Source organism: Callionymus lyra, chromosome 3 (genome assembly GCF_982586985.1).
Source record: "Callionymus lyra chromosome 3, fCalLyr1.hap1.1, whole genome shotgun sequence".
NCBI classification, from domain to species: Eukaryota; Metazoa; Chordata; class Actinopteri; order Syngnathiformes; family Callionymidae; genus Callionymus; species Callionymus lyra.
The window spans coordinates 13,842,762-13,869,693 of NC_141820.1; the positions used below are offsets into that span (position 1 = coordinate 13,842,762).

Consider the following 26,932-nt stretch of genomic DNA (forward strand, 5'->3'; position numbering starts at 1 on the left):
ACTACTTATAATATATACTTATTATATTAAATATTTTACTTAAAACAAAACAAGGATGGCAGGATTCATATTTAAAACAATTTAGGATTTAGTTACTGCTGACTTCAACAAACATTTTTTAAAAAGCGAGTGGACACTTCCACATACAATGAATGAATATATTAGTTACTTTTTGTTTTGTTTTTTCTTCGTGAGCCTCGCAATAAATATAGTTTAAATCAATACATTTATGTTATGTTATTATTATTTTTTATTGTACATTTGAACGTGTATGATATAAACACATATATATATATATATACTGAATTAATATTCCTTGCTTATTTGCAGACTTCCTTTCACAATGTAAATAAAAAATAACGTCCATCTCGCCACTTTAACGGCTCCTGCAGAACTTCCGCATCACATGACCGCAGAAGACGGAAGTGACTGGACGCACCAGAGGAAGACGCACCGTTTCTTTTCACTCACAACATTTCAGGGGTTCGTTTGCGAAGAACCGCGCGGTCGCTGCTGCTCAGCGCGTTACGACTCGATCTAAAGAATGGCTTCAGGGTCGAGGACGACATGGACGCGTCTTTTCATCTGCGTCATCGTGTGGAACTGCGGGGTTTGTGTCGAAAATAAACGACCAAAGAAACCCAACGTCGTGTTGATACTCACCGATGACTTGGATGTCGCCATGGGGGGCCTGGTCAGTACTGATAAGACTTTAATATCATTTATTGACGTGTTTTAAGGCTTTTCCTTCCCCTTATTTCTTTTATCTTACGTTGTCAGCTGTTTTACCTTGATATATATTTATTTATATATAGATGTATGTATGTATATATATATATATATATATATATACTGTATATATATATATATATATATATATATATACTGTATATAAACTAGATTAAATTTGATCCACAATATATATATATATATATATATATATATACTGTATATAAACTACATTAAATGTGATCCACACAATATATATATATACTTTATATAAACTACATTAAATGTGATCCACACAATATATATATATATATATATATATATATATATATACTGTATATAAACTAGATTAAATGTGATCCACTCTTTCAGGAACCACATTGAAATTGAAGATGAACTCGTTGTTAAGATGAATTTATTGAGATCATTTACAGACATTTACTGATGAGTAAAAGTGAAAGTCATGCGGTCGTTAAAATACCTGCAAACCACCAGTCTTGCTAAATGTCACCAACCATTTAAATAATTTACTTTAAATCTAAATGTTTTCAGAATCCACTGGACAAAACGAAAAAGCTCATCGGCGATATGGGAATATCGTTTTCAAACGCGGTAAGTTGCTTTAGTTGCAGTAAATCTCTTGTTTTTTTTCTTTAAACTAAACCTGTATTTCTTGGTGCCGATCCGTCCTCGCAGTACGTCGCCAGCCCGCTGTGCTGCCCCAGCCGAGCCAGCATCCTGACGGGCAAGTACCCCCACAACCACCACGTCACCAACAACACGCTGGAGGGCAACTGCAGCAGCGCGGCCTGGCAGAAGGCGGAGGAGGGTCAGACCTTCCCCGCCCTGCTCAAGAACGCCGTCGGATATCAGACCTTCTTCGCGGGGAAATACCTCAACCAGGTATTGTGAGGTTTAGGTGTAGATGGTAGGAAATGTTGAGGATCAGAGGAAGTTCAGAATCATGTTGGCATTGAAGTTTATTCTCATGATAAATGGTAGGATATAAGTGAGCAAAACTATACACAGAAAATGTCAATAATAAATAAAGTTTAAATGACAGAATACTCTTATAACTCCATTACTCACTGAAAAGATGTTTCCCTATGACCGGTAGATGGTGAGACGTGAAAAAATATAATGTAATATAATACATTTTTAGTAGAAAGTGTAATTTCCTGAAATAACTTCCCCCGACGATCAATAGTTCAAGTTCTATCTCTTTTTCTCTTGACTTTTGGTCTTTGCTGCGTGTGAATCTCAGTTTTGTGTCAAGTATGTCTGCTGATTGTATTTTGAAACAGTATTTTTGTAGGACTTCATGGTCATTTTAAAAAGGAGGAAAGATATGAGATTCTACTCTGAAAATGTATCAATGTTAAAATGTACAAACTAACACAGCAGATCTATTCACTTCTTTAACAATCTGACTTAATCTGCCATGTGTTTGATACAGTACGGACATCCAGCAGCAGGTGGAGTGGAGCACGTCCCCCCTGGCTGGAGCTACTGGGTCGGACTGGTAAGAAATACATTTTTTAAAATTTGTGTATTTTTTGTCTAATAATTGCAGAATCATGGTATGAAACCAGAAAAAAATGTACTGTAAAAAAAAAAAAGTGCCTCACAGGACTGCTTTCCACTTTAACAATAATTCATTGATTTACCTTTATTGATCCCACATTTGGTAGATTTTAGTATTTCACAAAAAAAAGATTAAACGTTTATAAAACATTATGTTAAGACATGCAGCACTCATTAATAATAAAATATATATATATATTTATAATAATTAAAAAAAACAAATACAGTTATACTAATGATAAAGTGTATATTTATAATAATAGAAAAAAAATACAATAATACTAATGTAGATAATCTTTCATTGAAACCCTTTGTCTGAAATAATTTCTATAAATGACCAGAAATACAATTTAATAAAGTTATCAATGCTAGAAAAAATTCTAAATAACTAGTAAATGAGAAACCTGAGATGGAATTTATATCTAATATCTCCACCCGGCCCGGGGTCTGTCCTGTGGTCTTATCCTGAATAACCCCTACAGAAAAAGGGAGTTGAACACATGATTTTTTTCCCCCCTATCTTTGAAACATGGCCTGGTTCTGCTTCCTCGTCTGTACTGGTGTTAGACTTTGATGCCTCCTGAATCCTGGTGGTAAATATAATTGTTAAAATTACTTTTATAGCAATTTTCGGAGAGTGCTTAACATGATTTAAAAAAAAAAAATCAGATTCACAGCGAAAGACGAAAACAATGGAATATTAAGGGACTCTTTGAAACTCACACACTCGTGTATAAAGGCACAGCCCACATACTTTTGAGGACCTGGTGCTATCAAGGGGACGCCCATGTATGGAGCAAGATCTGGTGCAACCAGAATGCCTTCTATTCATGACCCAGATCATGTCCTGAGTGTGGAGAAACGATTTATTTTAAAGCTAGACAATGTAAACAAAGTATTAAGTATATTTAAATAGTAATAAAAAGAAAAAGAATGTCCTTAAATAAATGGATTAGAGCAAAGTTTTTCAGCAGCCTTCAGGTCAGCAGGGAGTCGGATCCACGGATGGAGGCTGTGACCCTGGAATCAATTCATATACGAGTACTTTAAAGGCCTGTGGAGGCTCTGGGAGGGTTTTTCTGGCAAAAACAAATCACATAAATAACCAGTACTAAATCTGTTAAGAGCTTTATAAACCCAAGACGTTAAAACTAAGACATTAAATGGACGGAATATGAGCAACTTTCTAGTCCCTGAGCCACAGTTGGCATCTAATCCCAGCCAACAATCATGTCTCAAACTTTACAGATGATTAAAAGATGACTTGAGAAGCAAGATTTTACTTTTAACTGAGGGCTATAAAATTTCTTAATCAAAGAATTGAATTTGCAAACCTTCAGGTCTATAGAAGGAAATCGGTGACATCAGAATATTGAATGGTTGAATTTAACGTTATAATTTTATTAAAATGTTGTTGTTTTGAGTATTGGATTATTTTTGAAATGATTAAAATGCAATCATTTGTATATTTAAAGGTTTTTAATAATCTAATTTGTTTATTTTCAAAATGTATGATTTTTCTTTTTGCACATATCTTGATATTATAATTAAATAATTTAAAAAAAATACATTTTCTTAATTCAATTAAATGTATAACCTTTTAAATTCAATATAAAACACATTTTAAAATTGAAGTTAAAGACTACAAATAAAAAAAGACTGGATTTAGAATTTGTTTAAATTAGTAGAATACGAATTTTAACCTCTGTAAAAAAAAAAAAACGAACAACATGTAATTAAATGATAAAATATTTAAAAAAATAATTAATTTGATCATTTAAATAAAACATAAAAATTCTATGTTAAATGTATTTAATTCTATAAGACAACATGTTTTGAATTCAAATATTCAGAACAGTAATTCAATTGTTAAAAAAATTAGAATTTTTTTTTATTTTTCAAATTCAACCCTTCCATATTCTGATGACTCCTTTATTACTCATCACAGTGGTTATAATTTAGCTTTAGTCTTTGTATGAACTCCTTCCTCTGAGCTCATCACATAACAGACACATGTGTTGACCTTAGACTCACTGAAGGTCCGACACTGACGTGAGAAGGTCCCATGAGCTCTCGCTCCTGGTTTCTGCTGACTGAGCAAACACTGGCGTCTGGTCTCATGACTGGACCGGAGTGTCACAACACATGAGGTCAGACCCAGGAGTTCAGTCGCTGAGTTCACCTCAAACACGACAAGAACGCTGCCGGACTGTTGTCATGTTTGTCTGAGCCACGAGCCGCGACTGGATCTTGTTATCTTTGCCAAGAAATGTGTCTGTTTATCAAACAAAAACAAACTAAAAGTAAACGGAAGTTTATGAAATGTCATCGCCGTGTCTGATAAAAGTGCACGTCCATATTTTTGCTCTTTAATTATGAGGTATTTCACTATTTTCTGTTAAACATTGCATAAAAATCCCAGCAAACCTCAAGTGCTTGTGTGTTTCAGGAGAAAAACTCTAAATACTACAACTACAGTCTGTCTGTGAACGGGAAGAGAGAAAAACATGGAACGGACTACAGCAAGGATTACCTGACGGACGTGCTGGTAAAATACTCTGTTCCTTATTTTATCGACGTTGTTTTGCAATGACATTATGTGTTTGTTAAAGGATTGTACATTCTTTTTTCATTTGTTGTCACTTAAAAAGTATTTTTATTCAATATAAACAAGCAAATGAACGTTCTGCTTGAATTTAGCATCCTTAGCATGTCAGCCATCTTGTAAGGATGTATATCATTTTTTTAAATAATTAAATTAAATAATTTCTAGATTGAAATTGAAATGTGTTTATTTTTATTTAATACATATAGTGTGACATTTTATTTACAATCATTCAATAATAAATGTTCCAAATATAATGTTTATTGATTAGTAGCCTTTTAAATTCAATATTAAATTGGTGTAATATTGCCACTAGAATGAAAAATTAGATTAAAAAGCCTATGGATTTAAAAAAAATATTGAATTTAGAAGAAGAAAAAAAATGTGTGGAATTGGTTTCAAATTCTATGGCTACAAAAAATGCATTCATTTTGAAAAAATGAATTTAAAATTGTCTTTATTTAATTATTAAAACGAAAACAAATCACCCTGTTGATATAAAAATGATTTCAATCAAATATTTAAAAATAATTAAATGCTTAGGAAAAAATAAACATTTCAATAAAAAAGTTAAAAATTCAACCATTTTATATATATTTTTTATAATTTATAGTATTTTTTGCAGATTGAAATGACTTATTGTTAATGTTTACTGGGAAAAACTGGGGGGTTCTTTTGTTCCTAATTACCATGTGGTTATTTATTTGAAGAGTTGTTACTGTGGTGCAGAATGAACAGCTTCTTATGTATGTGGTTAGAAAGAGTTGGTGTTCAGAGCCATCAACACCATTTAAATGCTCACAGACATGTGGAAATACTCGGCACATTGCTGCCATTTCATCTGTGCCTGATAAAGTAGTATTCATTTGAGTTAAACGACATTTTATACCTTCCAGGCCAACATGTCGGTGGGGTTCCTCCAGAACAAGATCAAGAACCAGCCCTTCTTCATGATGGTGTCCACCCCGGCGCCGCACTCGCCCTGGACGTCGGCGCCTCAGTACCAGCAGCGCTTCAACACCACCAAGGCGCCCAGAAACCCCAACTTCAACATCCACGGCAAAGTAGGAGCCGATCCAAAAACCTTGTTCAAAACATCTGCAGCAGAAGTCTCACACCAGTCTCTTGTCAGGACAAACACTGGCTCATCCGACAGGCCAAGACGCCCATGAGCAACTCCTCGGTGCAGTTCCTGGACGACGCCTTCAGGAAGAGGTTTTTTTTATTTTCAAGGTCAAACGACTCGTTGTTGATGGTGTCAGAGGTCAGACCAGGTTTTCTACCCGTCAAGGTGGCAGACGCTGCTGTCCGTGGACGACCTGGTGGAGAAGATCGTGAAGGGGTTAGAGGTCAGCGGCGAACTGGACGACACCTACGTCTTCTTCACCTCGGACAACGGCTACCACACAGGTGTGGAAACGCAGATCAACATCAACTCGTAGTTTTGAACAAAATGTTTTTGTTTTTCCCCTTTCAAGGTCAGTTCTCTCTTCCCATGGACAAGAGGCAGCTCTACGAGTTCGACATCCGAGTTCCTCTCATGGTCAGAGGGCCGAGTATCAAACCCAACCAGACCAGCAAGGTTCAAACTTTTTTTGTATCAAGTAGTGACGAGGCTTCATGAAACAGCTGGTGAGGTATCATGATACAGTGGCTTTATTTTGAGAGACCACTAGATGGCACTCTCTGCTTTATAGTCTTTGACTCTGAACTGAAACTGACAGTGCCATCTAGTGGTCTAAATGAAGACACTGTATCATGATGCCTCACCAGCTGTTTCATGAAGCTTCATCCATACGTCACCATTGTCAAGCATCACGGAGCTTCTGGGTAAACGGTGAAATGATGGCGTTTCAGATGTTGGTGGCGAACGTGGACCTCGGGCCGACCATCCTCGACATCGCCGGCTTCAACGTCAATAAAACCAAGATGGATGGAACGTCTTTTCTACCCGTCATGGTCAGACAAACTTTCACTGTATTTGATGTTAACGTTACCTTTCATGAACAAGTTAAACATACACTAGAATAGGGTGTTACACTAAATCACACAAGGGAAGGAATTGAGCGATGCAAGTCACAGGACAAAAAAATATCTCTACCTAACTTTCTTTGACGTTTAATCGATCGATGTTGTCTTTTAATTAGTGGAAGCTTTATTTATCTTTGTGTTTGTTTTCTACAAACAATTCTATTACTACAATGTCAGTTTCACTGTCATTGGAAGTAGGGATGTGTGTCGGCAATAATATCGCGATACAGGTTCATTCATACGATCAGTACTTACTGTAATTTACAGACCACATGAGTCGTAACTGCTTTAATTTGTTTTGAAAAAAATATGTCCAAACATCAGCTTTAAAAGTGGCTGGAGTCGTCAACTTTATCCTCTCGTCCTCAGTCATCCTTAGGATTTCATTGTTCCTTTAGTTGTGTAGGATGTAATATGCTGCCATCTATTGGCCAGAAGTTGAATTGCAAACACAAAAATAAACAAATGCTGTGAATATTTGTAAAATAAAACGTATATTTATAATTAAGATACAAACACTGAATTCAGTTCATTGAAATATAAACCAAGAAAGAACTATAATGAAAGAAAAGTATTTGATATAGTGATGTTGATTGTGGAAAATATCATATCCATGTCAATATTTTCTTACACCTCTATCGAGATAAGAAAAATTGTATATAATAATAAAAAAAATCAATACAGTGCTGTTACACTGCAATACAGTATTGTTTTGTGAATAGAAGAAGAAAAGAATGTATATGTATATTTGTAGACAAGTCTTCATTTAATTTTTTTCTTTACCTAAAACAATGTACTTTATAGGTCATAAAATTAACTGGATTTTTGCTCAAAGTGACTCTTAAAAGTGACAAACCTGGTTCCGACAGGAGGGCAAAGTGAACAGCAGCAGTTGGAGGACGGACATCCTGGTGGAGTACGAGGGAGAAGGAAGCAACACCTCGGACCCGGCCTGCCCCCTGCTGGGTCCAGGGGTGTCGGTACGTCCTTCAAATCTCTTGAGGAACAAACTTCACTTTACAGAGACTAAAACATTTGGTTTGTTATTTCTAGGAGTGTTTCCCTGACTGTGTTTGCGAGGACTCGTATAACAACACGTACGCTTGTGTTCGCACCGTCGCCACCTCTGTTAACCTCCAGTACTGCGAGTTTGATGATGACGAGGTACATTGTTGTTAATACTGGCTCTCTGGCGCCATCGCGTGTTCAAATGAAACCACGTCCCTCCTGCAGGTGTTCGTCGAGGTCTACAACATCACCGCGGATCCTTTCCAGCTGACCAACATTGCCAAGTCCATCGACCAGGAGGTCCTGGAGAAGATGAACCACAGACTGATGATGCTGCAGTCGTGCTCAGGACAGTCTTGTAGGACCCCTGGGGTTTACGACAGAAGGTACTTTTCAGCAAGATAACAGAGTTATGAATCGTTTTTAACTGAAGATAAGTTGTTTTTTTTTGATGCGAGCACGAGTCCACATGTCACGCAAATATCTGTTCAACTCAGATACTAATAATCTCCTAAATTATTTAAAACAAATGTGTTTAGTGAAAACTTTAAAACTCAAAATTTTTTGTCTTGAAGATTCAATAAAGTCTTCTGTAAATTTTATTCCAAAGATTTTATCATTTGATTTTAAAAAAGAAAAAATAAAGGAAATTTGAAATTAATTTGATCATTTTTCACAAAAAAATTCTATTTCCCTGATGGTACATATTAAGCAATTTTGGTGATCACAAGTGAGCCTGTTTTTAGTAAATAATATATTATTTAAAATCAAATTCAGAGGAAGCCGGTTTGAAAACGGGTTCACAACCTGTAAGAAATATAAATGAACACTTCGGTAAAGTAACATGATGTTGTATTCATGAGTTCACGTCATCGTGTTTATTTGTTTAGTTACATTAATAAATGCATTATATTACTAAAGTGTTGGGTGGGTGTAGAAATGCTAAGCTAACAATAGAAGCGGACATTTAATTTAAACTAAATAATTAATAAAATAAGTACATAAAAAACACCATTTAGCAACATTGAAAAAACTTTATATGTAGCAGATTAAAATACAATCAAGATTTAGGGGGAATTAAGTGTCACAGTAATGACTGAAATATTAAAAAAGTTAACATTAGCTGATGTTTAAAGAGAAAGTAAATTAAAACGAAGACATTTCTGAACCTTTGATTATTTAATAACAAACAAGAAATTAAGTCGTTCACTGGTCAGCATCTAAAATAGTTTATCAAGAAAAATGAAAAAGCTACTCAAAATCCATTTCAATAATTAACTGAAGCTTTCGCAGTCAAGTATGAAGAAATATTAGTTTTTTTGGGACAAATCCAACATCATATTGAAGATTTGCATTTAATTGAAATAAACTGCAGTGTAGGTGTTTGCATCTTATAATAAATTGTTTCTTGATAATTCTTTAATTCTTTAGAAACATTTAGATTCAAGTACTTATTCAAAAAAGTAAAGTCATTATAAATTCAATGGGATCCTCTGTTTGCAGTCAGAGCGACACATTTGTCATGTCGGAATAATTCCGACTGACTTTTCTCTCATTTTGTTCCCGCAGGTATAAATTTGACCCTCGCCAGATGTTCAGCATCAACAGCTGGAGGCTCGGCAGGATCAGACAGACGTTGAAGTAGAAAGTCTATGTTTTGTTTTCAGCCTTTTTTCTGCTGCTGTTGCCTTGATTTAGGGGAAAGCCAGACCCGTCATGGGGGAGAGAAGGAGATGTATTTAGGGGAATTGTTGCCATGGCGATGGAGGCTCGGCAGTCTGGTTTGACTAAGAAGCCAGATTGTCGCAGACTCACCTGTGTAAGCTGTTCATTCAAAATGTCTGCTCTATGTTCTCTTCAAGTCCTAGAAATATCAGGAAGAGCCTAAATCTTTTATGCACATCATGAAATGGAATCACTGCCTCGACGGACTTTGGTGCATTGAGGTCTCCACACGGGACGAGTTGAACAAAGCACAGTCTAGTCATTGCTAATGTTTTTATTGACATCATTTAAAGACAAACTATCAACAAATGCCTCTAGTTTCACTAGTTCTGGAAAAACGTTTGTACTATTGCAACATAAAATACATAAAATATATATTTTTAAACATTCGCCTTTAGAAGACATTTCCAAAACAACATTTTTCCAGAAACAATATTGTAAAGTAATGGCTATTTTTACATAAATTGTTTTATTTATTAGGACAACATTTGGTTAAAAAAGAAGCACTAAAAGTTTAAGGTTTACTACAAAATGTGTACTTTAAAAATGTGTCAGTTTTTTTTTTAATTGTCACCAATTTGTTTCCAATTAAAATGTATTAAGATCAATTAAATTAACATTATCGGGTAGTTTTAAAATAATCAAATAATAAATGACATGCTAATGTTAATGTAACAGTTATCAATTAAATAATTGAAGATAGAAAAAATAATGACTTATTGGTAATAAAGAATAAAGGTTAAAAGCAGTGAGGATATTAAAAATAAATGAATAAAACTGAATGAATTAAGATACAAGACAAAGTTAAAAGCATTTGTTGTAGAAATAACATATACATTACATTATACAATAATCCTAAATTTTTTTCTAGAAGTAACCGCCCATGATGTTTTTTTTTTGTGTGTGTGTGTGTATAAAATGCCTTTAATGCGGTGCCTTAACCCCAATATTGAACAGGGTCGCGCAACATGTGATGATAATCCAGAGATGAGTTGTGCGTTCGATCTCAATGCACCAAAACATCTCTTCAACAAAGCCAAAGTAAACACAATTTTTTCAACATATCTCTTGAAACATGTTTACAATAGAATCATTCAAACACTTTTTCTTTTTTTTGTTGCATTTCTCTGCTTTTACTAAACAAGCAGAAGCTTGTGTTAATCGTTTGATTGATTCAGTGGTACAATCAAAGGGAAAATTAAATAGTTACACAACACGTTTCAAAGCACCTTTTATCAGACAGTGTCTTTCCTTTATCTTTATGCAATTACACATATTTAATTTCACTTCGGTGAGAAGTTTAGGGATGAGTTGAAAGTCCATAATATAACAAATGAGTAGAAAACTTAGATCAACTGTGAATTATTTTCCGACGGGGATGAAGTTAAAACTTGCGTTTCCTCGTCTTCTTCTTTTGAACACAAACCGCTTCTTTTTTTTTTTTTTCTTGTCAGTTTGTGGCAATATTTAAGTTTCATGTGAGATTCAAGTTTTTTGATTTTTGTTTGTTTAAGAAGCAACTCTGGACTTATGCACTTTCTGATTGTATCGATGATGAAGAAAAAATGTGATTGTTTATGTGTCCAAATAAATTCTTTTGATGTGAACCAGGATTATATTTGTTTTTGATCTGGACCGAGAGCCTGGAAGTAGATCAGTGCCACAAGAATATGGAGCAGTTGAATTAAAAAAGTTTTTTAATGTTTTCTTGAAGTATTTTATATTTTGTTTAACAATTTTACTTAAAAAAATTGTATATTTTTTTAATGTATAGCCTTTTAAATTCAATATAAAAATGTATATGTCAACCAACACTTTTATATTGAAAGGCTACAAATTCAAATATATTGCGTTTATAAAACTTATTTTTGAAAGATTAGAATCAAAATACCAAACAGTTTCTTTTTCATCATTTAGAAAATATTCGATTTTCTTTATTCAATTATTTATAATAAATTAACCTTTAATAAAGCAATTATTTAAATAAACATTATTTTAAGTCAACATTAAATTATGATATAATTAATACATTTAATTATTCTGATGCCACTCATATACTTCCATAAGAATGCTAAAAAAAACAGTATTAAACCGAATAAAAATATAAAGAAAATACATAATGCATTTGTGATTAAAGTAATCCAGTAAAACTTTATTGAATAATTATCTCAGTACATGAACTTCAGACTACAACTATAAATGCTGATGAAGGAAATTAAAAAAGAAACGTTTGTTTTCATCATAAGAAGATGATTTAAAAACGTCAGTGTCATCGTTAAATATTTTATTAAAAACATTATTTCAATATATCTGCACACCAGTCAATAATGTTGCTAAACACTGTGAAAGAAATAACTATTTACAAAAAAAAAGGTAAGAATTTAACGAGAGGTAGTTATGGATGAGTTCATCACATTTGTAATTGTAAATTCTAAACGATTAAACATTCAGTCATTAAAATAACATTTGACCTTCAGGTCAGACAGTTGAGGCGAATGACTCAAGAGTCCGGTTTACGAATCAAAAGAAGAGGATCCTACTGTCAGCGTCTCCCATCATGCACTTTGCTCCTGGATGACGGGCAGGAACGGCAGGTCGGTGCTGCCCAGGTATGTTCTTCCTCTGTGCTGGAAGACGTCGCTGACGGCCCACGTGAGCCGGCCCTCCGGGTCATGAAGAGACCCGACCAGTTCCCCATCCAGACCCAACTCCAGCACCAGAGCGTACTTAGGCAGCAGGATGCTGTACCAGCTCAACGGAACCACCTGGAAATGATGTCATAAATGTAAACTGAACCTCAAAAGCAACACTTTATTTCCGGGTGAACTAGTTCTTAGTCAGTCTATGGTTCACTGAAGATACATTGAAGCCATTTTCATGAGAACCCGTCTGTCTTTTCCCACACTTTCATGCCAGCTAGACACACACACACACACACACTAGTGTGTGAAAGAGTGCTGATTTCACACCATTTTGCTACAGGAAGCTGCTGGCAGGAAGAATGTTTCTTTTTTTTTATTGACATAATGAGTGTTCCAGATCACTCACACTTAAAAACAATTTTAGTGAATACAGTGAGAAGAGGATCTTTGAATTTAAAACCTCAAAAAGTGCATATTCTTTAATAAAAATTGTATTTTCTTTTTACATTTTTGACATTCCAAAATGAAGACTTTCTGCTCAAAAATGTTGTTAATGATTCTGTTTCGGTTCTGTCTTGCAAAAAAATAATTAAAAAATAAATACCCTAGAGCCGAGTGATATTAGCTACATGCTAACGCTTAGCTAGCTTACATGTGGCTATGCAAGGGTTTTAAAAAAGAAGGAGAAATGCTTTAATAAAGTCGGGTCAAATTGTTAATTTACCTGGTCTGTGGTTGTATAGCAAACCAAAGGTAATGCTAAAATAAAATAAACGCAGCTTCCCTCAAACTTACAGCAGATACTTTGCTAAAACGTTAGCAACTTAGCTAAAACGGTTAGCAACTTAGCTAAAACGGTTAGCACGTAGCTAACCGTTTAAGCTAGCTGTCTCAGAAAAAGTACAATATTCGTCTAAATCAGTGAGCTTTTCATTAAATGATATGCAATTCAATGTTACTAAATATAGTTTGCAACTTTTCATGTTTTAAAACAAACTAACTAACAGTTAGCACATTTTGTTTACCTTGTATTCTGGATGCTACATGATAGCAACGGTGGCAGAAAAGTGCAGTTTAATACTTAATATTAGAAGAAAAAATTCTTATAAAATCAAATTGCTGTTAGAAGTAAATAAACAACTTGATTATTTTTATTAAAATATATTAGAAACGTAATGTATACAAAAAAAAGGTAGTTTTTTGTGAAAAATAATACTGTTCCAACACAAACCTTGGCTAGCAAGCGTTTGACTGCAGGGTACGGAGCGATCATGTCCAGGAATGGAGGGAAGAGTTTCCTGAAGCGAGGCGTGGTGATCCCCACCAGGAACGTGCCGTGGTCACTGAGCCGGATGTTGTCGGGGTAACCGACCATGTTGTCCATCAACACCTCTTTGGTTCCTGCTTTGGAGCCTTTGAGCCAAAACCTTCAATGAATTAAGTGACAACTAGTTTGGTTCAGAGTTTAACTTGTAGAGTCATGAAGAAGAAGAAAGTACCTGAGGATGCGTCCGATGCTGGTCTCCGCCAGCAGCAGGAAGCTTTCATCGGGCGACAGGGCGATGCCGTTGGGCATGTACAGAGAGTCCAGGAGAACCTTCACACTTCCTGTCCGAGGGTCGAAGCTCAGCAATCGACCGAGGCTGTTCAGCTCGATGACCTGGAGCGTCAGAGGGTCAATAAAGTCATGATCGTCACCCAGAATAAACACTTTGGTCCGATTGAGTTTATTACACTTAGTTATACTTAAAAACAAAAGGTGTATAATAAATGTAGTAGAATAAGAATCACATCATACAAATGATCACATAACAAACAATGTTCACCTGACATGAATTCATAATGACATTACATACATAATGATCACATGACACACAAATGGTTCACTTAAGGGATCACATGACATATATCATTTTCACATGACATTAATGATCACACGACAAACGCATTGATAATTTAAATAATCACATGAAACACAACGATCAATTAAATTACATGCAAAATGTTCATATGAAATTGATGATCATATGACACACACACATTAATCACTTAGATGATAACATGACACACACATTGATCACTTATATGATCACGACATACAAAATGTTCATATGACAGTGATGACCACATGACACACACAAATTGATCACATAGATGATCACATGACATGCATAGTGTTCATATGATATTGATGATCACATGACATACATAATGTTAATATGATATATTAATGACCACATGACACACACACTGATCACTTATATGATCAAATGGCATGCATAATATTTAAATGACATTGACGATCACATGACACACACATTGATCACTAAGATGAACACATGACACACACATTGATATCTAAGATGAACACATGACGTGATCCACAAGAAGTCTGAGATCCAAGAATCAGTGTCTGTGACACAGGTCAGCACAGGTTAGATCTCAGTAAGTAGAATCTCTCTCTAACCTCCAGTTTGACGTGTCTCCGGCCCCAGCGACTGGACGAGTCGGTGAAGTAAATGGTTCCGTCCTCAGAGGAGATCTCCAGGCCGTTCAGGAAGGCGAACGGAACACCACCCGCACCTGACGTAGACCCACAAGAGTTGAAACGAGGCCGGACATGATCCGCCCAACTTGAAGAAAACCTTGTGAATTGGACAGCAGCAGAGTTTTGTCTCCGGTTCGGGGGTCGACGCTGTGGAGCCCGATGTACGAATCCACCACGATCAGTTGACCTCCACGGTCCAAACGGACACCGTGAGGTCGACCACAGACGGGCTCGTAATCCGTACTACTGCCTAAACACACACATTTAGAATCTTAAATCAGTTTTTCTGTTAAGAAATACAACTAGAGGTGCTGATCCTCATCTTTTTAACTGGTTTAGAAAGAGACAAACCACATTCAGGGAGGTTCTGGCCCATCTGAGTGATGAAGGTGAGACTGTCATCGGGTCCAATCTTCCACAACTTCCCGTCCACCGTCCCCGTGTAAATGTTTCCTGACAAATACCACAGAAGAAGAGATGACCATGACCAAACCTACCGTGTTTACTTCTTGTTTGATTTGACTGAACTCACCCTCCTCGTCTGCAGTGAAGGATTCTGGTCCGTGTAGTTTGTCATTGAACAGTCTTCGTCCGACCTGCAGACGAGTGTTGGGGGCCAGAGGACCCTCCATGGCGGGAGGTGGTCCTTTGAGTCTGGAAGAAGAAATAGTGAGAGTATAAGTTTGTTGTGTTTTTTAAACTGAGGAGAAATAAATAATCTACTGAATGCTATACTTGGCAGCTTAGCTAGTTATAGTCTTTCTGGAAGACATGAATGTTTCAAAATATTTCAATGCATTAATTCTATGAAGTTATATATATATATATATGATATGCCATTGAATGGTTCAATTTGTTCTTTTATTTTTTTTAATTGTATTATTAAAATGTTGTTTTTTTATTAAGGATTTCATTATTTTGTTGAATAATTGAATTAAATATGTTCTATTTTATAATAGATGTTATTATTAAATAAATAATCATTTTCTTTAAATAACTATTTGTGTTAATAATTCAAGAATACATTTTCTAAATTCAATATTTGTTAACTTTTAGGCTGAAAAAAAGCCTGTTGCAATATTATAAAAACATTTTTGTATTGAATTTGAAAGGCTACAATTAAAAGAAATAGAATTTGGAAAAGGTTTTGGATTATTGAAAATAAAGTATTAAAAGAAATGTAAAAATATTTGATTTGCATTTCAATATATATATATTGAAATATATATATATATTGTTTAAGCACATTGTGATCCTGGTCTAGAAAAGTGCTCTATAAATATAAAGTACTTACTTAATAATTCAAAATTACATTTCCTAAATTCAATATTTGTTAACTCGTAGGCTAAAAACAAGTTGGTGGCTCCATTATACCAACATTTTTATATTAAATTGAAAAGGCTACTATTAACAGAAAAAGAATTTGAATACGTTTATGAATTATTGGAAATCAAATATTAAAAGAGATGTCAAAATATTCAAATTTGAATTTCAATTGTTTTTTTTATTTTTTTTAAAAACCCAATAATTTCTATATTGAAAGAATGAAATATCATTATAAAATAATTGATTACAAATGTTCTTTAAAACATAGAGTTTGATAATCTATTTTTTTTCTGGTGGCGTTATTATACCAATATTTTATAATGAATTTACAAATATTAAGTATAATAAAAGTAAGTAAGTAAGTAAAGAAACACCCATACATGTGTGGTTTAGGGTCGATGGGAGAAGGAAGCAGATAAACTCCAGCAGCAACAGCGAGCAGAGCCGCTAACATTGACCTCGGACTCAACCTGGAGGGAAAGAAAATGAATAAACAAAAACTTTATTCACATTATCAAATGTATAATTAAAGATGGTTACATTGTTGTATACTGTACAACAATAGGTCATATTTTTAGTTAAATCAAAACTTTTATTCCCACTTAAATCGATTTGTCGTTCGAGACTTCCGATCTTCAATTAACCATGTTGCCCTAATGAACTTTGACATGTAAACAGAGTCCAGAGAAGATTAGTTCCGCTCAGCTGATTTCATAGTTGCGCCAGAAAAGAAAAGTAAAAAACAACAGAACGTTTTTCAACAAGTTTTTCTCAATTGACTTCCCTTCCTTGTTTGATCATAGTTTCTAAAATACAACTCCAATAAAGTGTCATCGTGGATGACGTCATTCTAGATCGTCGGTGTATATAAATCTGTTGCACACGGACCGTCATCAGCTACACCTGCTCGACCGAGCAGGAACCAGACTAAAATGACAAATACTGATTAAAAAAAACAAAAAAAGTTTAGAAGAATACTCCTATAAAGATATTAAATTGTTCTGACTTTTTAATCAAACATTTTAAGAAACACTTTTTTTTAAGTATCTGAACTACTTTTGGCGGCACAGACACGGCGGAAGTTCAGTCGAACCAATTGTTGCACTTTTTATAAATAATAATATTGATAATAATTATGATAATCAAACTTACATGATCGCGTTTTTGAGAAGATCTCTCTTCACTGCTCGCGGAGTAGAGACGATCTTACACTTCAAGCCAAAAGAGGAAATATGAAGATCTCACACCACTTCCGGTTTGATTTCAAAATATAATCCACTCGTGGATCACATTTATCAAAGCGAGAGATATATTATTTGTATGAGGCGCAAACTTATCAAATAGTCTACGAGAGTTGCGGATAAACTCTTACATCATATAATAAAACACACTTTTAAAACATCTCTGTCAGGATGAAGCTTTTGTTGTTAAAAGCTGCTTTACTGATTTCCGGTAATTTTGTTGTTAATAAGTCTCGCTTGATCGGCCAAGGCTGTGTGGGGGGTGTTGAGTTCAGGGTCAAACGAAGGCCAAGAGGAGGAGCTGAGCTGGAACCAAAACATAGTGGGTTAAAAAACATTGAAAACAAACCGTCTTTGAAGAATAAAAGTTGAAGTTTTGATAAAAAGTGAATCAAAAATAATATTACAATTAAAAAATGCCAGATGATAAAACCAAAGACGACAAATTGATTTTTAATTCATTTTAATAGTTCAGCCGCTGTAAGTGTGAAAAGATACATTTCTAACGATTCAAAGTGAATCAAACATCCACGACATCTGCGACAGGAAGCCGAATAAAAACATCAACGTGACACAGAGAAGGCACCGCAGACGTCGTCGGACCTGGAGCAGAACTATGGCTTCTGGGTTGTGTCGTGGCGGGAGAACCTAATGTTGTTCAGCTCCAGAAATGTTATCTTTAGTCAACACAGTTGAGGAAATGTCATCGAGAACGATCACAGCAGAAGATCTTTGGCATCGAATACTGACGTGAAACTGATCTCAAACCAGTTGAGACTCATCTGGAGAAGTGGGATCAACTACCTTAGATGTGATTTTATTAAAGGTTTAACATGTACTTGTTTAGTCTCTATGTGTCACTTAAAGACTTCAATAAAATATATATATATATATATATATATAAAATAAGTAATAATTCTTAAATCAACTGCTTAATTTTGGGATAAAACCACAAAATATTATTATAAAATACACCTATTTGGATTAATACATTTCAAGAATGTCTTAAAATATAACGACAATACAAGAAAAATATGATATAGATATAATATGAATCCCAGTTTAAAGTAAGTTACTATAATAATAACAATTCTAATGGAAAAAATAAATATAGTTAAAAGGTGTAAAATGCGACTTTTACTACATATAAATTCCAAATTAGCCAAATATATATTATGAAAAATGTCTTAAAGTTTTTAAAAGTAATTTTTCAGTACAATTGGAAAACGCTCCTATTCTATTGCATCTTAAATGATTATAGCAACACTTTAAGATTCTAGGTTTAAATTGACCAAAGAAAAAAAAGTATCTACTATCTGTTGACACCAAAAAAAACAAGGATTGAAAATAGCCAAAAATAATCATTAAGGCAAAAACAATTTTAAAAAAAATGTAGCAGATACGTCCAAGAACAAGGTTTAGTTCAATTTTCACAGATCACCGCTTCATTGATAGATCAGACACTTCCAATCGACTCCAGGAACAAGCGGTGGAAAAAAAAACAAAAAAAACAGAAAGCATCAACACAGACATAAAGTTCACAGTTTTCAGCGGTATCACAAAAACAAAAAAAAAAAAGCTTTAAAATGAACACAAACTCGAAAGGTATCCAGATCGGACAACGTCAAAATAAACAGTATCAATGAAAACCCGTCTTCCCTGAATTAAAAGAGATAAAGTGCCCAAAATAAAAAATAAAGAACTCGAAAACATATGTTGATACAACAGGTTTGTACAGGTTAATACATCTCTAGGTGTCCGTCGGAACGGTTTCCGTGGCAACCGTCAGACGAGCACGGAAACGGCTTGTTTATCGAAGGTAGCGACAAAAAAGAATTATCAGTATCAGAGCAAATTAATCATTTCGTGAACTTGAATAATTGGGTTTGTTTAATCCTTAAGTTCGTTTTTTAATTAAAAAAGGTGTTGAAAAACAACCCTATAACGAAAAACTTGGTTAAATAATAATTTGACATGTAAAGCAACCTTTAAAAAATACCCAAAAATCGATTCTAATGCCCCTTTTGCCTTCTTAAGTCATTTCTTTGCTTTCCAGTGTTTGTGCAACTGCTTTAACCTCATACAAGACTAAACCTCTTCATCACATTTGATCAAAACAGCTTTGGTTTAGGACGAAAACATTTTTAGAAAAGGACACACGCAACTGTTGTCCACTAGAGGGCAGTATTGTAGAGATGGCACCGTCGGTTGTACGTCATTCAGTACCTTTCCCCGTTTATTTGATTGTCTTATCTTTTAAAACATAACATCCTTCTTGTCGTCTGATCTACACACGTTTACTCTAAAAGTAATGGATCTACGTTCAACTTTGGTTCAACCTTCCATTCCAGCTCCAGCTCCATGTTTCCGCTCAAACAAAAGACCAGAAATCGACGAAAAGTTCAAAAGAATCCCGAACTTTTCAATCCGTCCCTGCAGCTGCGGACAATAGTGCTGAGCTCTCGCGCCGACTTCCTGCTTTCAATACCAACACAAAAACCCTCTCCAAAGATTAAGATAAAAAACAAATGTTTTTCTTTCCTTTTCTCAACTTCCTCGTCACCTCTCTCAACTTACTTCAACCCTTTTCTTTCTTTCTACACTTGCCTCAACAAATCTCTCGTGGAACATCCAAACCGTCCATATAACTGCACATATCTTTACAATAAAAAATAATTTATGAAGTGATTTAAGCAGCCTATGCTAAGCTTGGTCTCCTCAGGTACTGACCACTGCATATGTTCCACAGATTCTAATTGATTTTCTAATTTAGGACTGATTTTTTGATGAATTAAACTTGATGAAAATGGTCCAGTTGGAGTTTGGTGTCAGGTTGTTCGACAATAAAATAAGACTTTCCTGCTTAAAAAATAAAAGCTCCACCCATATAAATTAAAGAAAGATATGTACAGACCTAATAAACAAGATAAATAAAGTATGGCCTCCAGTCGTCGCCGTGGATACGGTGAAGGGCCAAAAACTTTGGCACACTTTGGATCTTTGGTGTGAGAAGTCCACGGAAGTTCTTCTTTCGCTTCTCTCCGAGTGTCCTCGACCTCGCCGAGGCAACCGTCCTCTAGGAGGCGCTAGTCCACGACAACAGAGTGCGAGTCTTTAGGAAGGAGGTTTGGCGAGCGACAGCGCCTCCTGCAGTCTCTGGCGGTACGACTCGTATCTCCGAAGCACCGCCACCCGCTGCTCCTCCTCCTCCTTGTCCAGGATCCTCAGGAAGTTCCTCAGCTCTGGGATGGAGAAGGCGTCCCACTGTAGGGGGGAGAGGAAGGTTAGAGGTCAGGTCTTTGCTCGTTTATTTTCAAAATAAAAGATTAGGAATGTACATGTTCAATGATAAGATTTAATGTAGCCCTCTGTTTTTGTAACTCCCCATCACTATTAACTAGTGATGTGTTGATGAGGCTTCATGAAACAGTTGATGAGGTATCATGATACAGTGTCTTCATTTTGAATGACCACTAGATGTCAGTCTTTGCTCTATAATATTTGACTCTAAAACCTGGCACCATCTAGTGGTCTGTCAAAATGAAGACACTGTATCATGATACCTCATCAATTGTTTCATGAAGCCTCATCAATACATCACTTCTCTTAACCAGAAACATCAATAATATGACAATATCGTGACTTTTATTTTAGAGGAAACAGAAAACTGACATCGACTTATTATTAACACATAAAACTGACAACACCAAGCTATTGTTGTTTTTTTTCGTTTTTGGGGTTAACACATGAAACGAAATGGTTAATTACATGTATAATTATTACTAAAAGAAATACCTTTAAAAAAATTTAAAAAAACTTAAAGGTTTTTGCTCTTCATCTTTGTATTTTAAAGCCTCATATGGAAACGGTGACTTTTAAAACACAGTTTGTGTGGCACAAAATCAAATACTTTACAAAAAATGTCATTAAACACAAACTCCAAAACACTTCTATGTTTATGTGCAGCTGGTTAACCTCGACTACATATTAGACACAAAGGAAAAATAAATAAATCAAAAAGTTTTAAAACATTTGTTCATTAGGGTTAATCATGAACGGGTTTCAAAATAAAAGTATTTTCTTGTACTAGTGTTTATTGTTGTCTATATATATTAATCATGACTATTCTATTTTATACATTATAATTGTGATTATGTTTATGTATAACATATGTTTATGTTTATGTTATTATTAATTACAACTGCAATCATTGCATTTATTATTTTTATTATTTTTAATATGTTTACTGTACGTCTCAATAATGTTAAACATACAAACAAATTATATTAAGAACTGCTGAAATACTAAAATGCTCCCGATGTTGGGAGAATAAATGTATATTAATCAAAAAAATCAATTAATCTCAACAAAATATTATTATCTCTGAGCTTCTGTCCTGTAAAGAAGAAAATATAAAGTTTTATTAAACAAGTTTTAACGTGTATTTTAATATATATTTTAATAAACAAAACAATCTCAGGAGAGCTAGAGGAAATGAGAGATAGATAGATAAAAACTTCATTACCATGACTTCTCCGGTCTGCTGCTCCCGGAGGACGAAGCTGAGCGTGTCGTTGTCAGGTCCGGCCACCAGACGCAGGAACAGCGGCTGCTCGCCGTCGGCCAGTTTGCACACATAGACTGCAGAGACACATGGTCGTCAGGAAACACGACTCAAAACTTTCCATGCTTGTCACGTGACGCTTGTTTTTAACGCTGGAACTTGAGTGACGGGTTTATAAATGCAGATGTAAACTGTGAGTGACTTGTGTCTAGACCATCTTTTATTAGCAGCGTCGTCTCTTAGAGTGTCTTCATCAACTTTCTCATGAGACTGCAGCGACGTTTAAGTCTTCAGTGATGAAGAACATGGACTATAACGTTTTAAAATAAAGTGTTTTTCTACATGAGATATGTTTATGTACGGATCGTTTTTTTTAATATAATATCAGTAGATTTTATTGACCAAGACCAGATGAAAAAATTCCTTCATAACCAAGACTATATAAAATAAATAGATAAAACAATTAAATGTCAAATAAAATCAATGAAAAAGTGTTTAATATTCAAATAAATTCAACTTTGATTATGATTTTTATCCTGCAGGCTTTGAAAGCAAAAGACTTATATATCTATATAAATCGCTATATCTGCTAATAGTGATGTGTGGATGAGGCTTCATGAAACAGTTGATGAGGTATCATGATACAGTGTCTTCATTTTGAAAGAACACTAGATGTCCCTCTTTGATTTATTATCTTTGGCTAAGATTTCCTAATTAAGTTAAACCTGACATAATTTTCAAACAGAGAGTGACTGATGTGTGATGTTTCAAAAAGAAGACACTGTATCATGATACCTCATCAACTGTTTCATGAAGCCTCGTCGACACATCCCTCACCAAATGTACATAGAAGATTGAACAATCCCAAAATGAATGAATAATAAATTTAAATAATCGTGATTTCAATGTTTATCCAAACGGTTCACATTGAAATATAATCCGATTGTCAAACCAGGATGTGCAAGAAAACCAGTCAACATTTTTTTAAATATAAATAAGCTACTACAACTTGCATTTTGTTCTACATTTGCACTTTGTTCTGTTTTTTTTTTAAACTATCGTCTGCTGTGAACTGGAAACCCAATTTCCCAAAGGGGAGGTATTAATAAAGTCATTCTATATCTATAAACATATAAAATATATATAAATATATATAATTTTATACTTATTTAACTTGTATCTTTGTGAGCTAACGAAACAAACGTCTCTGCGTGTAAAGAGGTCAAGTTTTGACTGGAAATACTAAAGACAGGTTTGACGCCTCTCTCTCCTCGCAGCAGCTGTCGACTTACAGTATTTATATTCAAATTCCAGGGCTTAGTGTTGATAGTGGGGAGACCCCGGTGGCATCCGAGCAACATGAGCCCCACCAGAAATACACACACACACACACTAACACATATCCTGATCACACACGGGTACGTTCAGTGAAAATACTCTTACCCTGCTCCTCTCGCCGGTAGCGCTTGTACAGAGCATACTTGGCTGGATTGTCTGCCACCGTGAACTTGTTGAGCAGAGCCACGATCACCTGAACACACACCACACGTTTGGGGATTAAAGATGGAACATTTTCCACGACTGTGATGAACTGAATCTGTTCTTTTATTCTCTTATATGGTCCTTGTTCATTCTGACACTCTTAATTTCCCTCTTTTATTCTTCTTTTCATGTTTTTCCCATCCTTTTATCTTCTTCTCCATCATCTTTCATTCCTTACTATTTCCTTCTTTTCCATGTAAACTCTCATTTCTATTCACCCTTGTATCACTCTTGAACTTAGCTGTTTGTGTTCCTCTCGCTCTGTGTTTGATGATCTACTGACTCCTTCAAGAAACATCTTAAGAAGTTTTTATTTGTTCAGACTTTTCCTTGATTTTCTGAGACTCCTGTTGTGTTATCAGTTTTATCTTGACCTTTAAAGTATATACTTTATTGAATATTGTTTTGATTGTTTAAGCGCTTTGTGACCCTGGTCTGGAAAAGCGCTATACAAATACAAATTTCTTACTTACTACAGCCTCTTGATTGACCATTTTGAATAATACATTTGCTTTCAAAGAGCCAAAACTTAAAGCTGAGTGGTTAATATTTATACATTTATTTCCTCATCTTTCTTCTGATGGGGTTCCCTCCTCTCGTATTTCTTCCCCCCTTTCTATTATCCAACACAGACATGGAAAAAGTGTGGCCCAAGGGCCCTTTATCTGTATTCATATGGCCCTCATAAGGTCAAAGATCATGAAAAACAACAACATTTCATTCTTTCACTGATCCCATTTTATGTTACTTAAACAACAACTTAAAAAAACATTATTTTTTGTATATTTATCTCGATTGATAGAATTTTTTTGGACATGTGTAGCTCATTTATGTCGTCCATTACAATTTCATCAGTCATCTTCAAGTCTTTTCTTAAACCACAGTATATGATGTTAACCCAGAGGAAATCTATGGATCACTGACCTAATGATTAAAGACATAAATGACCAATCATTGTATCATTAATCATCCTCGAGTCACTGCATGGAAGCGAGAACATTAAACGACTTGTTCCTCCTTTGATGTGGGTCGACAGGTGTGTGATGTGGGTTGACAGGTGTGCGTGTGTGTGTGAGATAAGACGCACCTGTCGGACCGTGTTGGTGGAGCTGATGTGAAGCGTGTTGGTGACGCCTCGGGGCAGATAAAAAGCCTCCCCCATCTTGGCCCCGGCCCCTCCCTTGGGGGCCCCCTTCACGGTCACCGGCCTCCTCAGGTCCATCTGGACTTTGATGAACCCCGTGTACACGCCCGTCGCGCCCTGAAGCGAGACACAGAGTTAAACACACTAGTCTAGTGTTGCTGCACATGAAGGAAAAAAAACTTGTAACAGAGATAAGACGTTTATAATCTTAAAGATATTTCCTTGTCGAGCATTCGTGAGTTTTTTATAGCGTCTCACTTATTCACTCGTCCTTGTTGGAAGAATCCACGAAACATTAGACTCAACTCTCAGGCTTAAACGCTTCTTGAGCTTCATGACAAGGACACGTCGTAAAGTTATTTTTATGTTTAAAAAAAATCAAAGTTCAGTAAGCAAACAGATTAACGCCTCATTTTAAGTAACTATTGCTACAAGAAACATCTTAAGACATTTTTATTCTTGCAGGCTTTTCCTTGATTTTCTGAGTCTTTTGTGTTTGTCTCAGTGTTGTCTTGAGCTTTTAAGTATTTATTTTATTGGGTATTTTTTGATTGTTTAAGAGCTTTGTGACCCTGGTCTTGAAAAGCTCTCTATAAATACTAATCACTTACTTACTTACAACAATTTATATGTTAAAAAGCTCAGAATATACTGTAGCTGACCTAGCATAAGTAGCATGATATGCTAGTTTTTCAATTAACTATACAATTAACCAACTCTTGCAAGTTTAGAATTACGCTAGCTCAAGTGCTATTGTAGCTAAAATGAAGAAAAACACTAAAATAAAGCACATTTTATTTTGGTATTTTTATCATCCCTAAGTATAGCTTGGTGAAGTTAACTGTTTTCAGTATTTATTGTCCTTCAATACGAATTGAAAGAGTAGTGAACAAAAATAAACATTTTACATCTGATGCTATGTTAGCCGTTTTGCTACTCTAGCTATCAGCTTGATAGAAATGGACATGAATTGTTTAGAGGAAAAGAAACAAACGTGTGAGTTAATTAAATACCAAACTTAACTACTAAAACAAACTACTTGACCAAATAATGTGTTCAGAATAAAAGTAAAATTCACTTTCATTTGGCGGCGCCGAGTTAGCTTGTCTTTGGTCACACCATCTAGCGGCCGGATGTTTAATTGTAACCAATTTTTTAAATAGTAAGTAAGTTGTTTTTTTGTAATAAACAGATTCTGAAAAATAACTCTAAACTCTAAAAAAATGATAAAAGTCAATATAGTGCTGTTAAATATTGACACAGTATTGTATTTATATGATATTTATGCAAGTAAAGGACGTTAATATTTCCTTACAGCCTTAGTTTCATAACAATAATACAAATAATAAAAATAAATTTTATATAAACACATTAAAATTAATAAAAAGCAGCAGCAAATAAACGTTGATATTGGCAGTAAAGGTGGAGAAAATGAGATCAGGAGTTAAAGAAGTTTCAAAACAGACGAGTGTTTAGTTTAGACTGAACATAAACATGGATTGCACTCTTGCCTTTGACTCACACCGACCCACTTAAAGTCTATTTGGCTTCATCTACATGACAACCAGAGCAAAGATAAGAAAAACACACAAGCGATGCTGATGATCCTGTCGGAACTTCATCAGGACGTGGTTTTTCCATTATTAAAATAAACTAATTTGGGAAGATGGGATCGTGGGTCGAGGAGACGGTTGACGGGCAGATGGTCTCGGACAGACGAAGAGGAACTATAATCTAATTTATCTCTAAGAGTTTGTGTGTATGTGTGTTGAACAGCACACAAAAGCAGGTTGTGGATTCAGTGGATGAAACGGTTCAAAGCAAAAATGGTAAGTAAAGTGACACTGCAGGTCATTGGGGTCAATTTGTATTTTTTGGTATCCATTCCAGTGTTTTTTTCAACTTACCAGCGTCATTTTAAGCAGGTCTTTGGTCCGACAGTTGTACTGCTCAATCTTCTGCCGGATTTCCTCCGTGCTGAACTCTGTGCGTAGTTTTTTCTCCTTCTCCACATCCTTGAAAGAGAAAGTGAAAAAGACGTGGTCAGAAAACAACCCGGTTATTCTTCACGCTCGCGGCGGGACAACGTGCGCCCTTCATCTGATAACAACCGAAGATAATCGTCACATGTTCTTAAACCGTTTGAAATACTCTTTTATTGCAAGTATTTTTAACAGTGAGGATTTTAAAAGATAATATATTTACTATACATCTTGTTAGTTATATGTAGAGCAGCACAGTTG

General features: G+C 35.1%; 3 protein-coding genes across 3 annotated transcripts in view; 1 reads left to right on the forward strand and 2 right to left on the reverse strand.

Annotated features, from left to right (window-relative positions):
• Positions 1-425: 425 nt before the first annotated feature.
• Positions 426-11,289, forward strand: gnsa (glucosamine (N-acetyl)-6-sulfatase a). The gene is made up of 14 exons (XM_087786510.1): positions 426-694; positions 1,282-1,341; positions 1,426-1,632; positions 2,186-2,251; positions 4,763-4,861; positions 5,815-5,982; positions 6,051-6,133; positions 6,210-6,328; positions 6,397-6,500; positions 6,776-6,877; positions 7,819-7,929; positions 8,003-8,113; positions 8,183-8,343; positions 9,527-11,289. Exons 1-14 carry the CDS (start codon positions 545-547, stop codon positions 9,600-9,602), a joined length of 1,617 nt encoding a protein of 538 aa, XP_087642636.1. The 5' UTR covers positions 426-544; the 3' UTR covers positions 9,603-11,289.
• A 524-nt stretch (positions 11,290-11,813) lies between these two features.
• On the reverse strand, positions 11,814-17,402 carry LOC148083329 (adipocyte plasma membrane-associated protein). The gene is made up of 9 exons (XM_087786525.1): positions 17,351-17,402; positions 16,579-16,668; positions 15,405-15,526; positions 15,224-15,325; positions 14,970-15,122; positions 14,792-14,907; positions 13,824-13,984; positions 13,556-13,751; positions 11,814-12,447 (listed from the first exon to the last, which is right to left on the reverse strand). Coding segments are annotated over exons 1-9 (1,152 nt in total). The 5' UTR covers positions 17,353-17,402; the 3' UTR covers positions 11,814-12,237.
• Positions 17,403-17,885: 483 nt separating this feature from the next.
• The window catches only part of rassf3 (Ras association domain family member 3), a 51,106-nt gene continuing 42,059 nt past the window's right edge, over positions 17,886-26,932 (reverse strand). The window contains exons 3-7 of the mRNA XM_087786523.1: positions 26,597-26,704; positions 24,633-24,806; positions 23,447-23,534; positions 21,965-22,080; positions 17,886-20,703 (exon numbers count right to left, since the gene is read on the reverse strand). Of these exons, the coding sequence (XP_087642649.1) occupies positions 20,554-20,703; positions 21,965-22,080; positions 23,447-23,534; positions 24,633-24,806; positions 26,597-26,704 (636 nt within the window). The 3' untranslated portion in view covers positions 17,886-20,553. The remainder of the gene's footprint in view (positions 20,704-21,964; positions 22,081-23,446; positions 23,535-24,632; positions 24,807-26,596; positions 26,705-26,932) is intronic.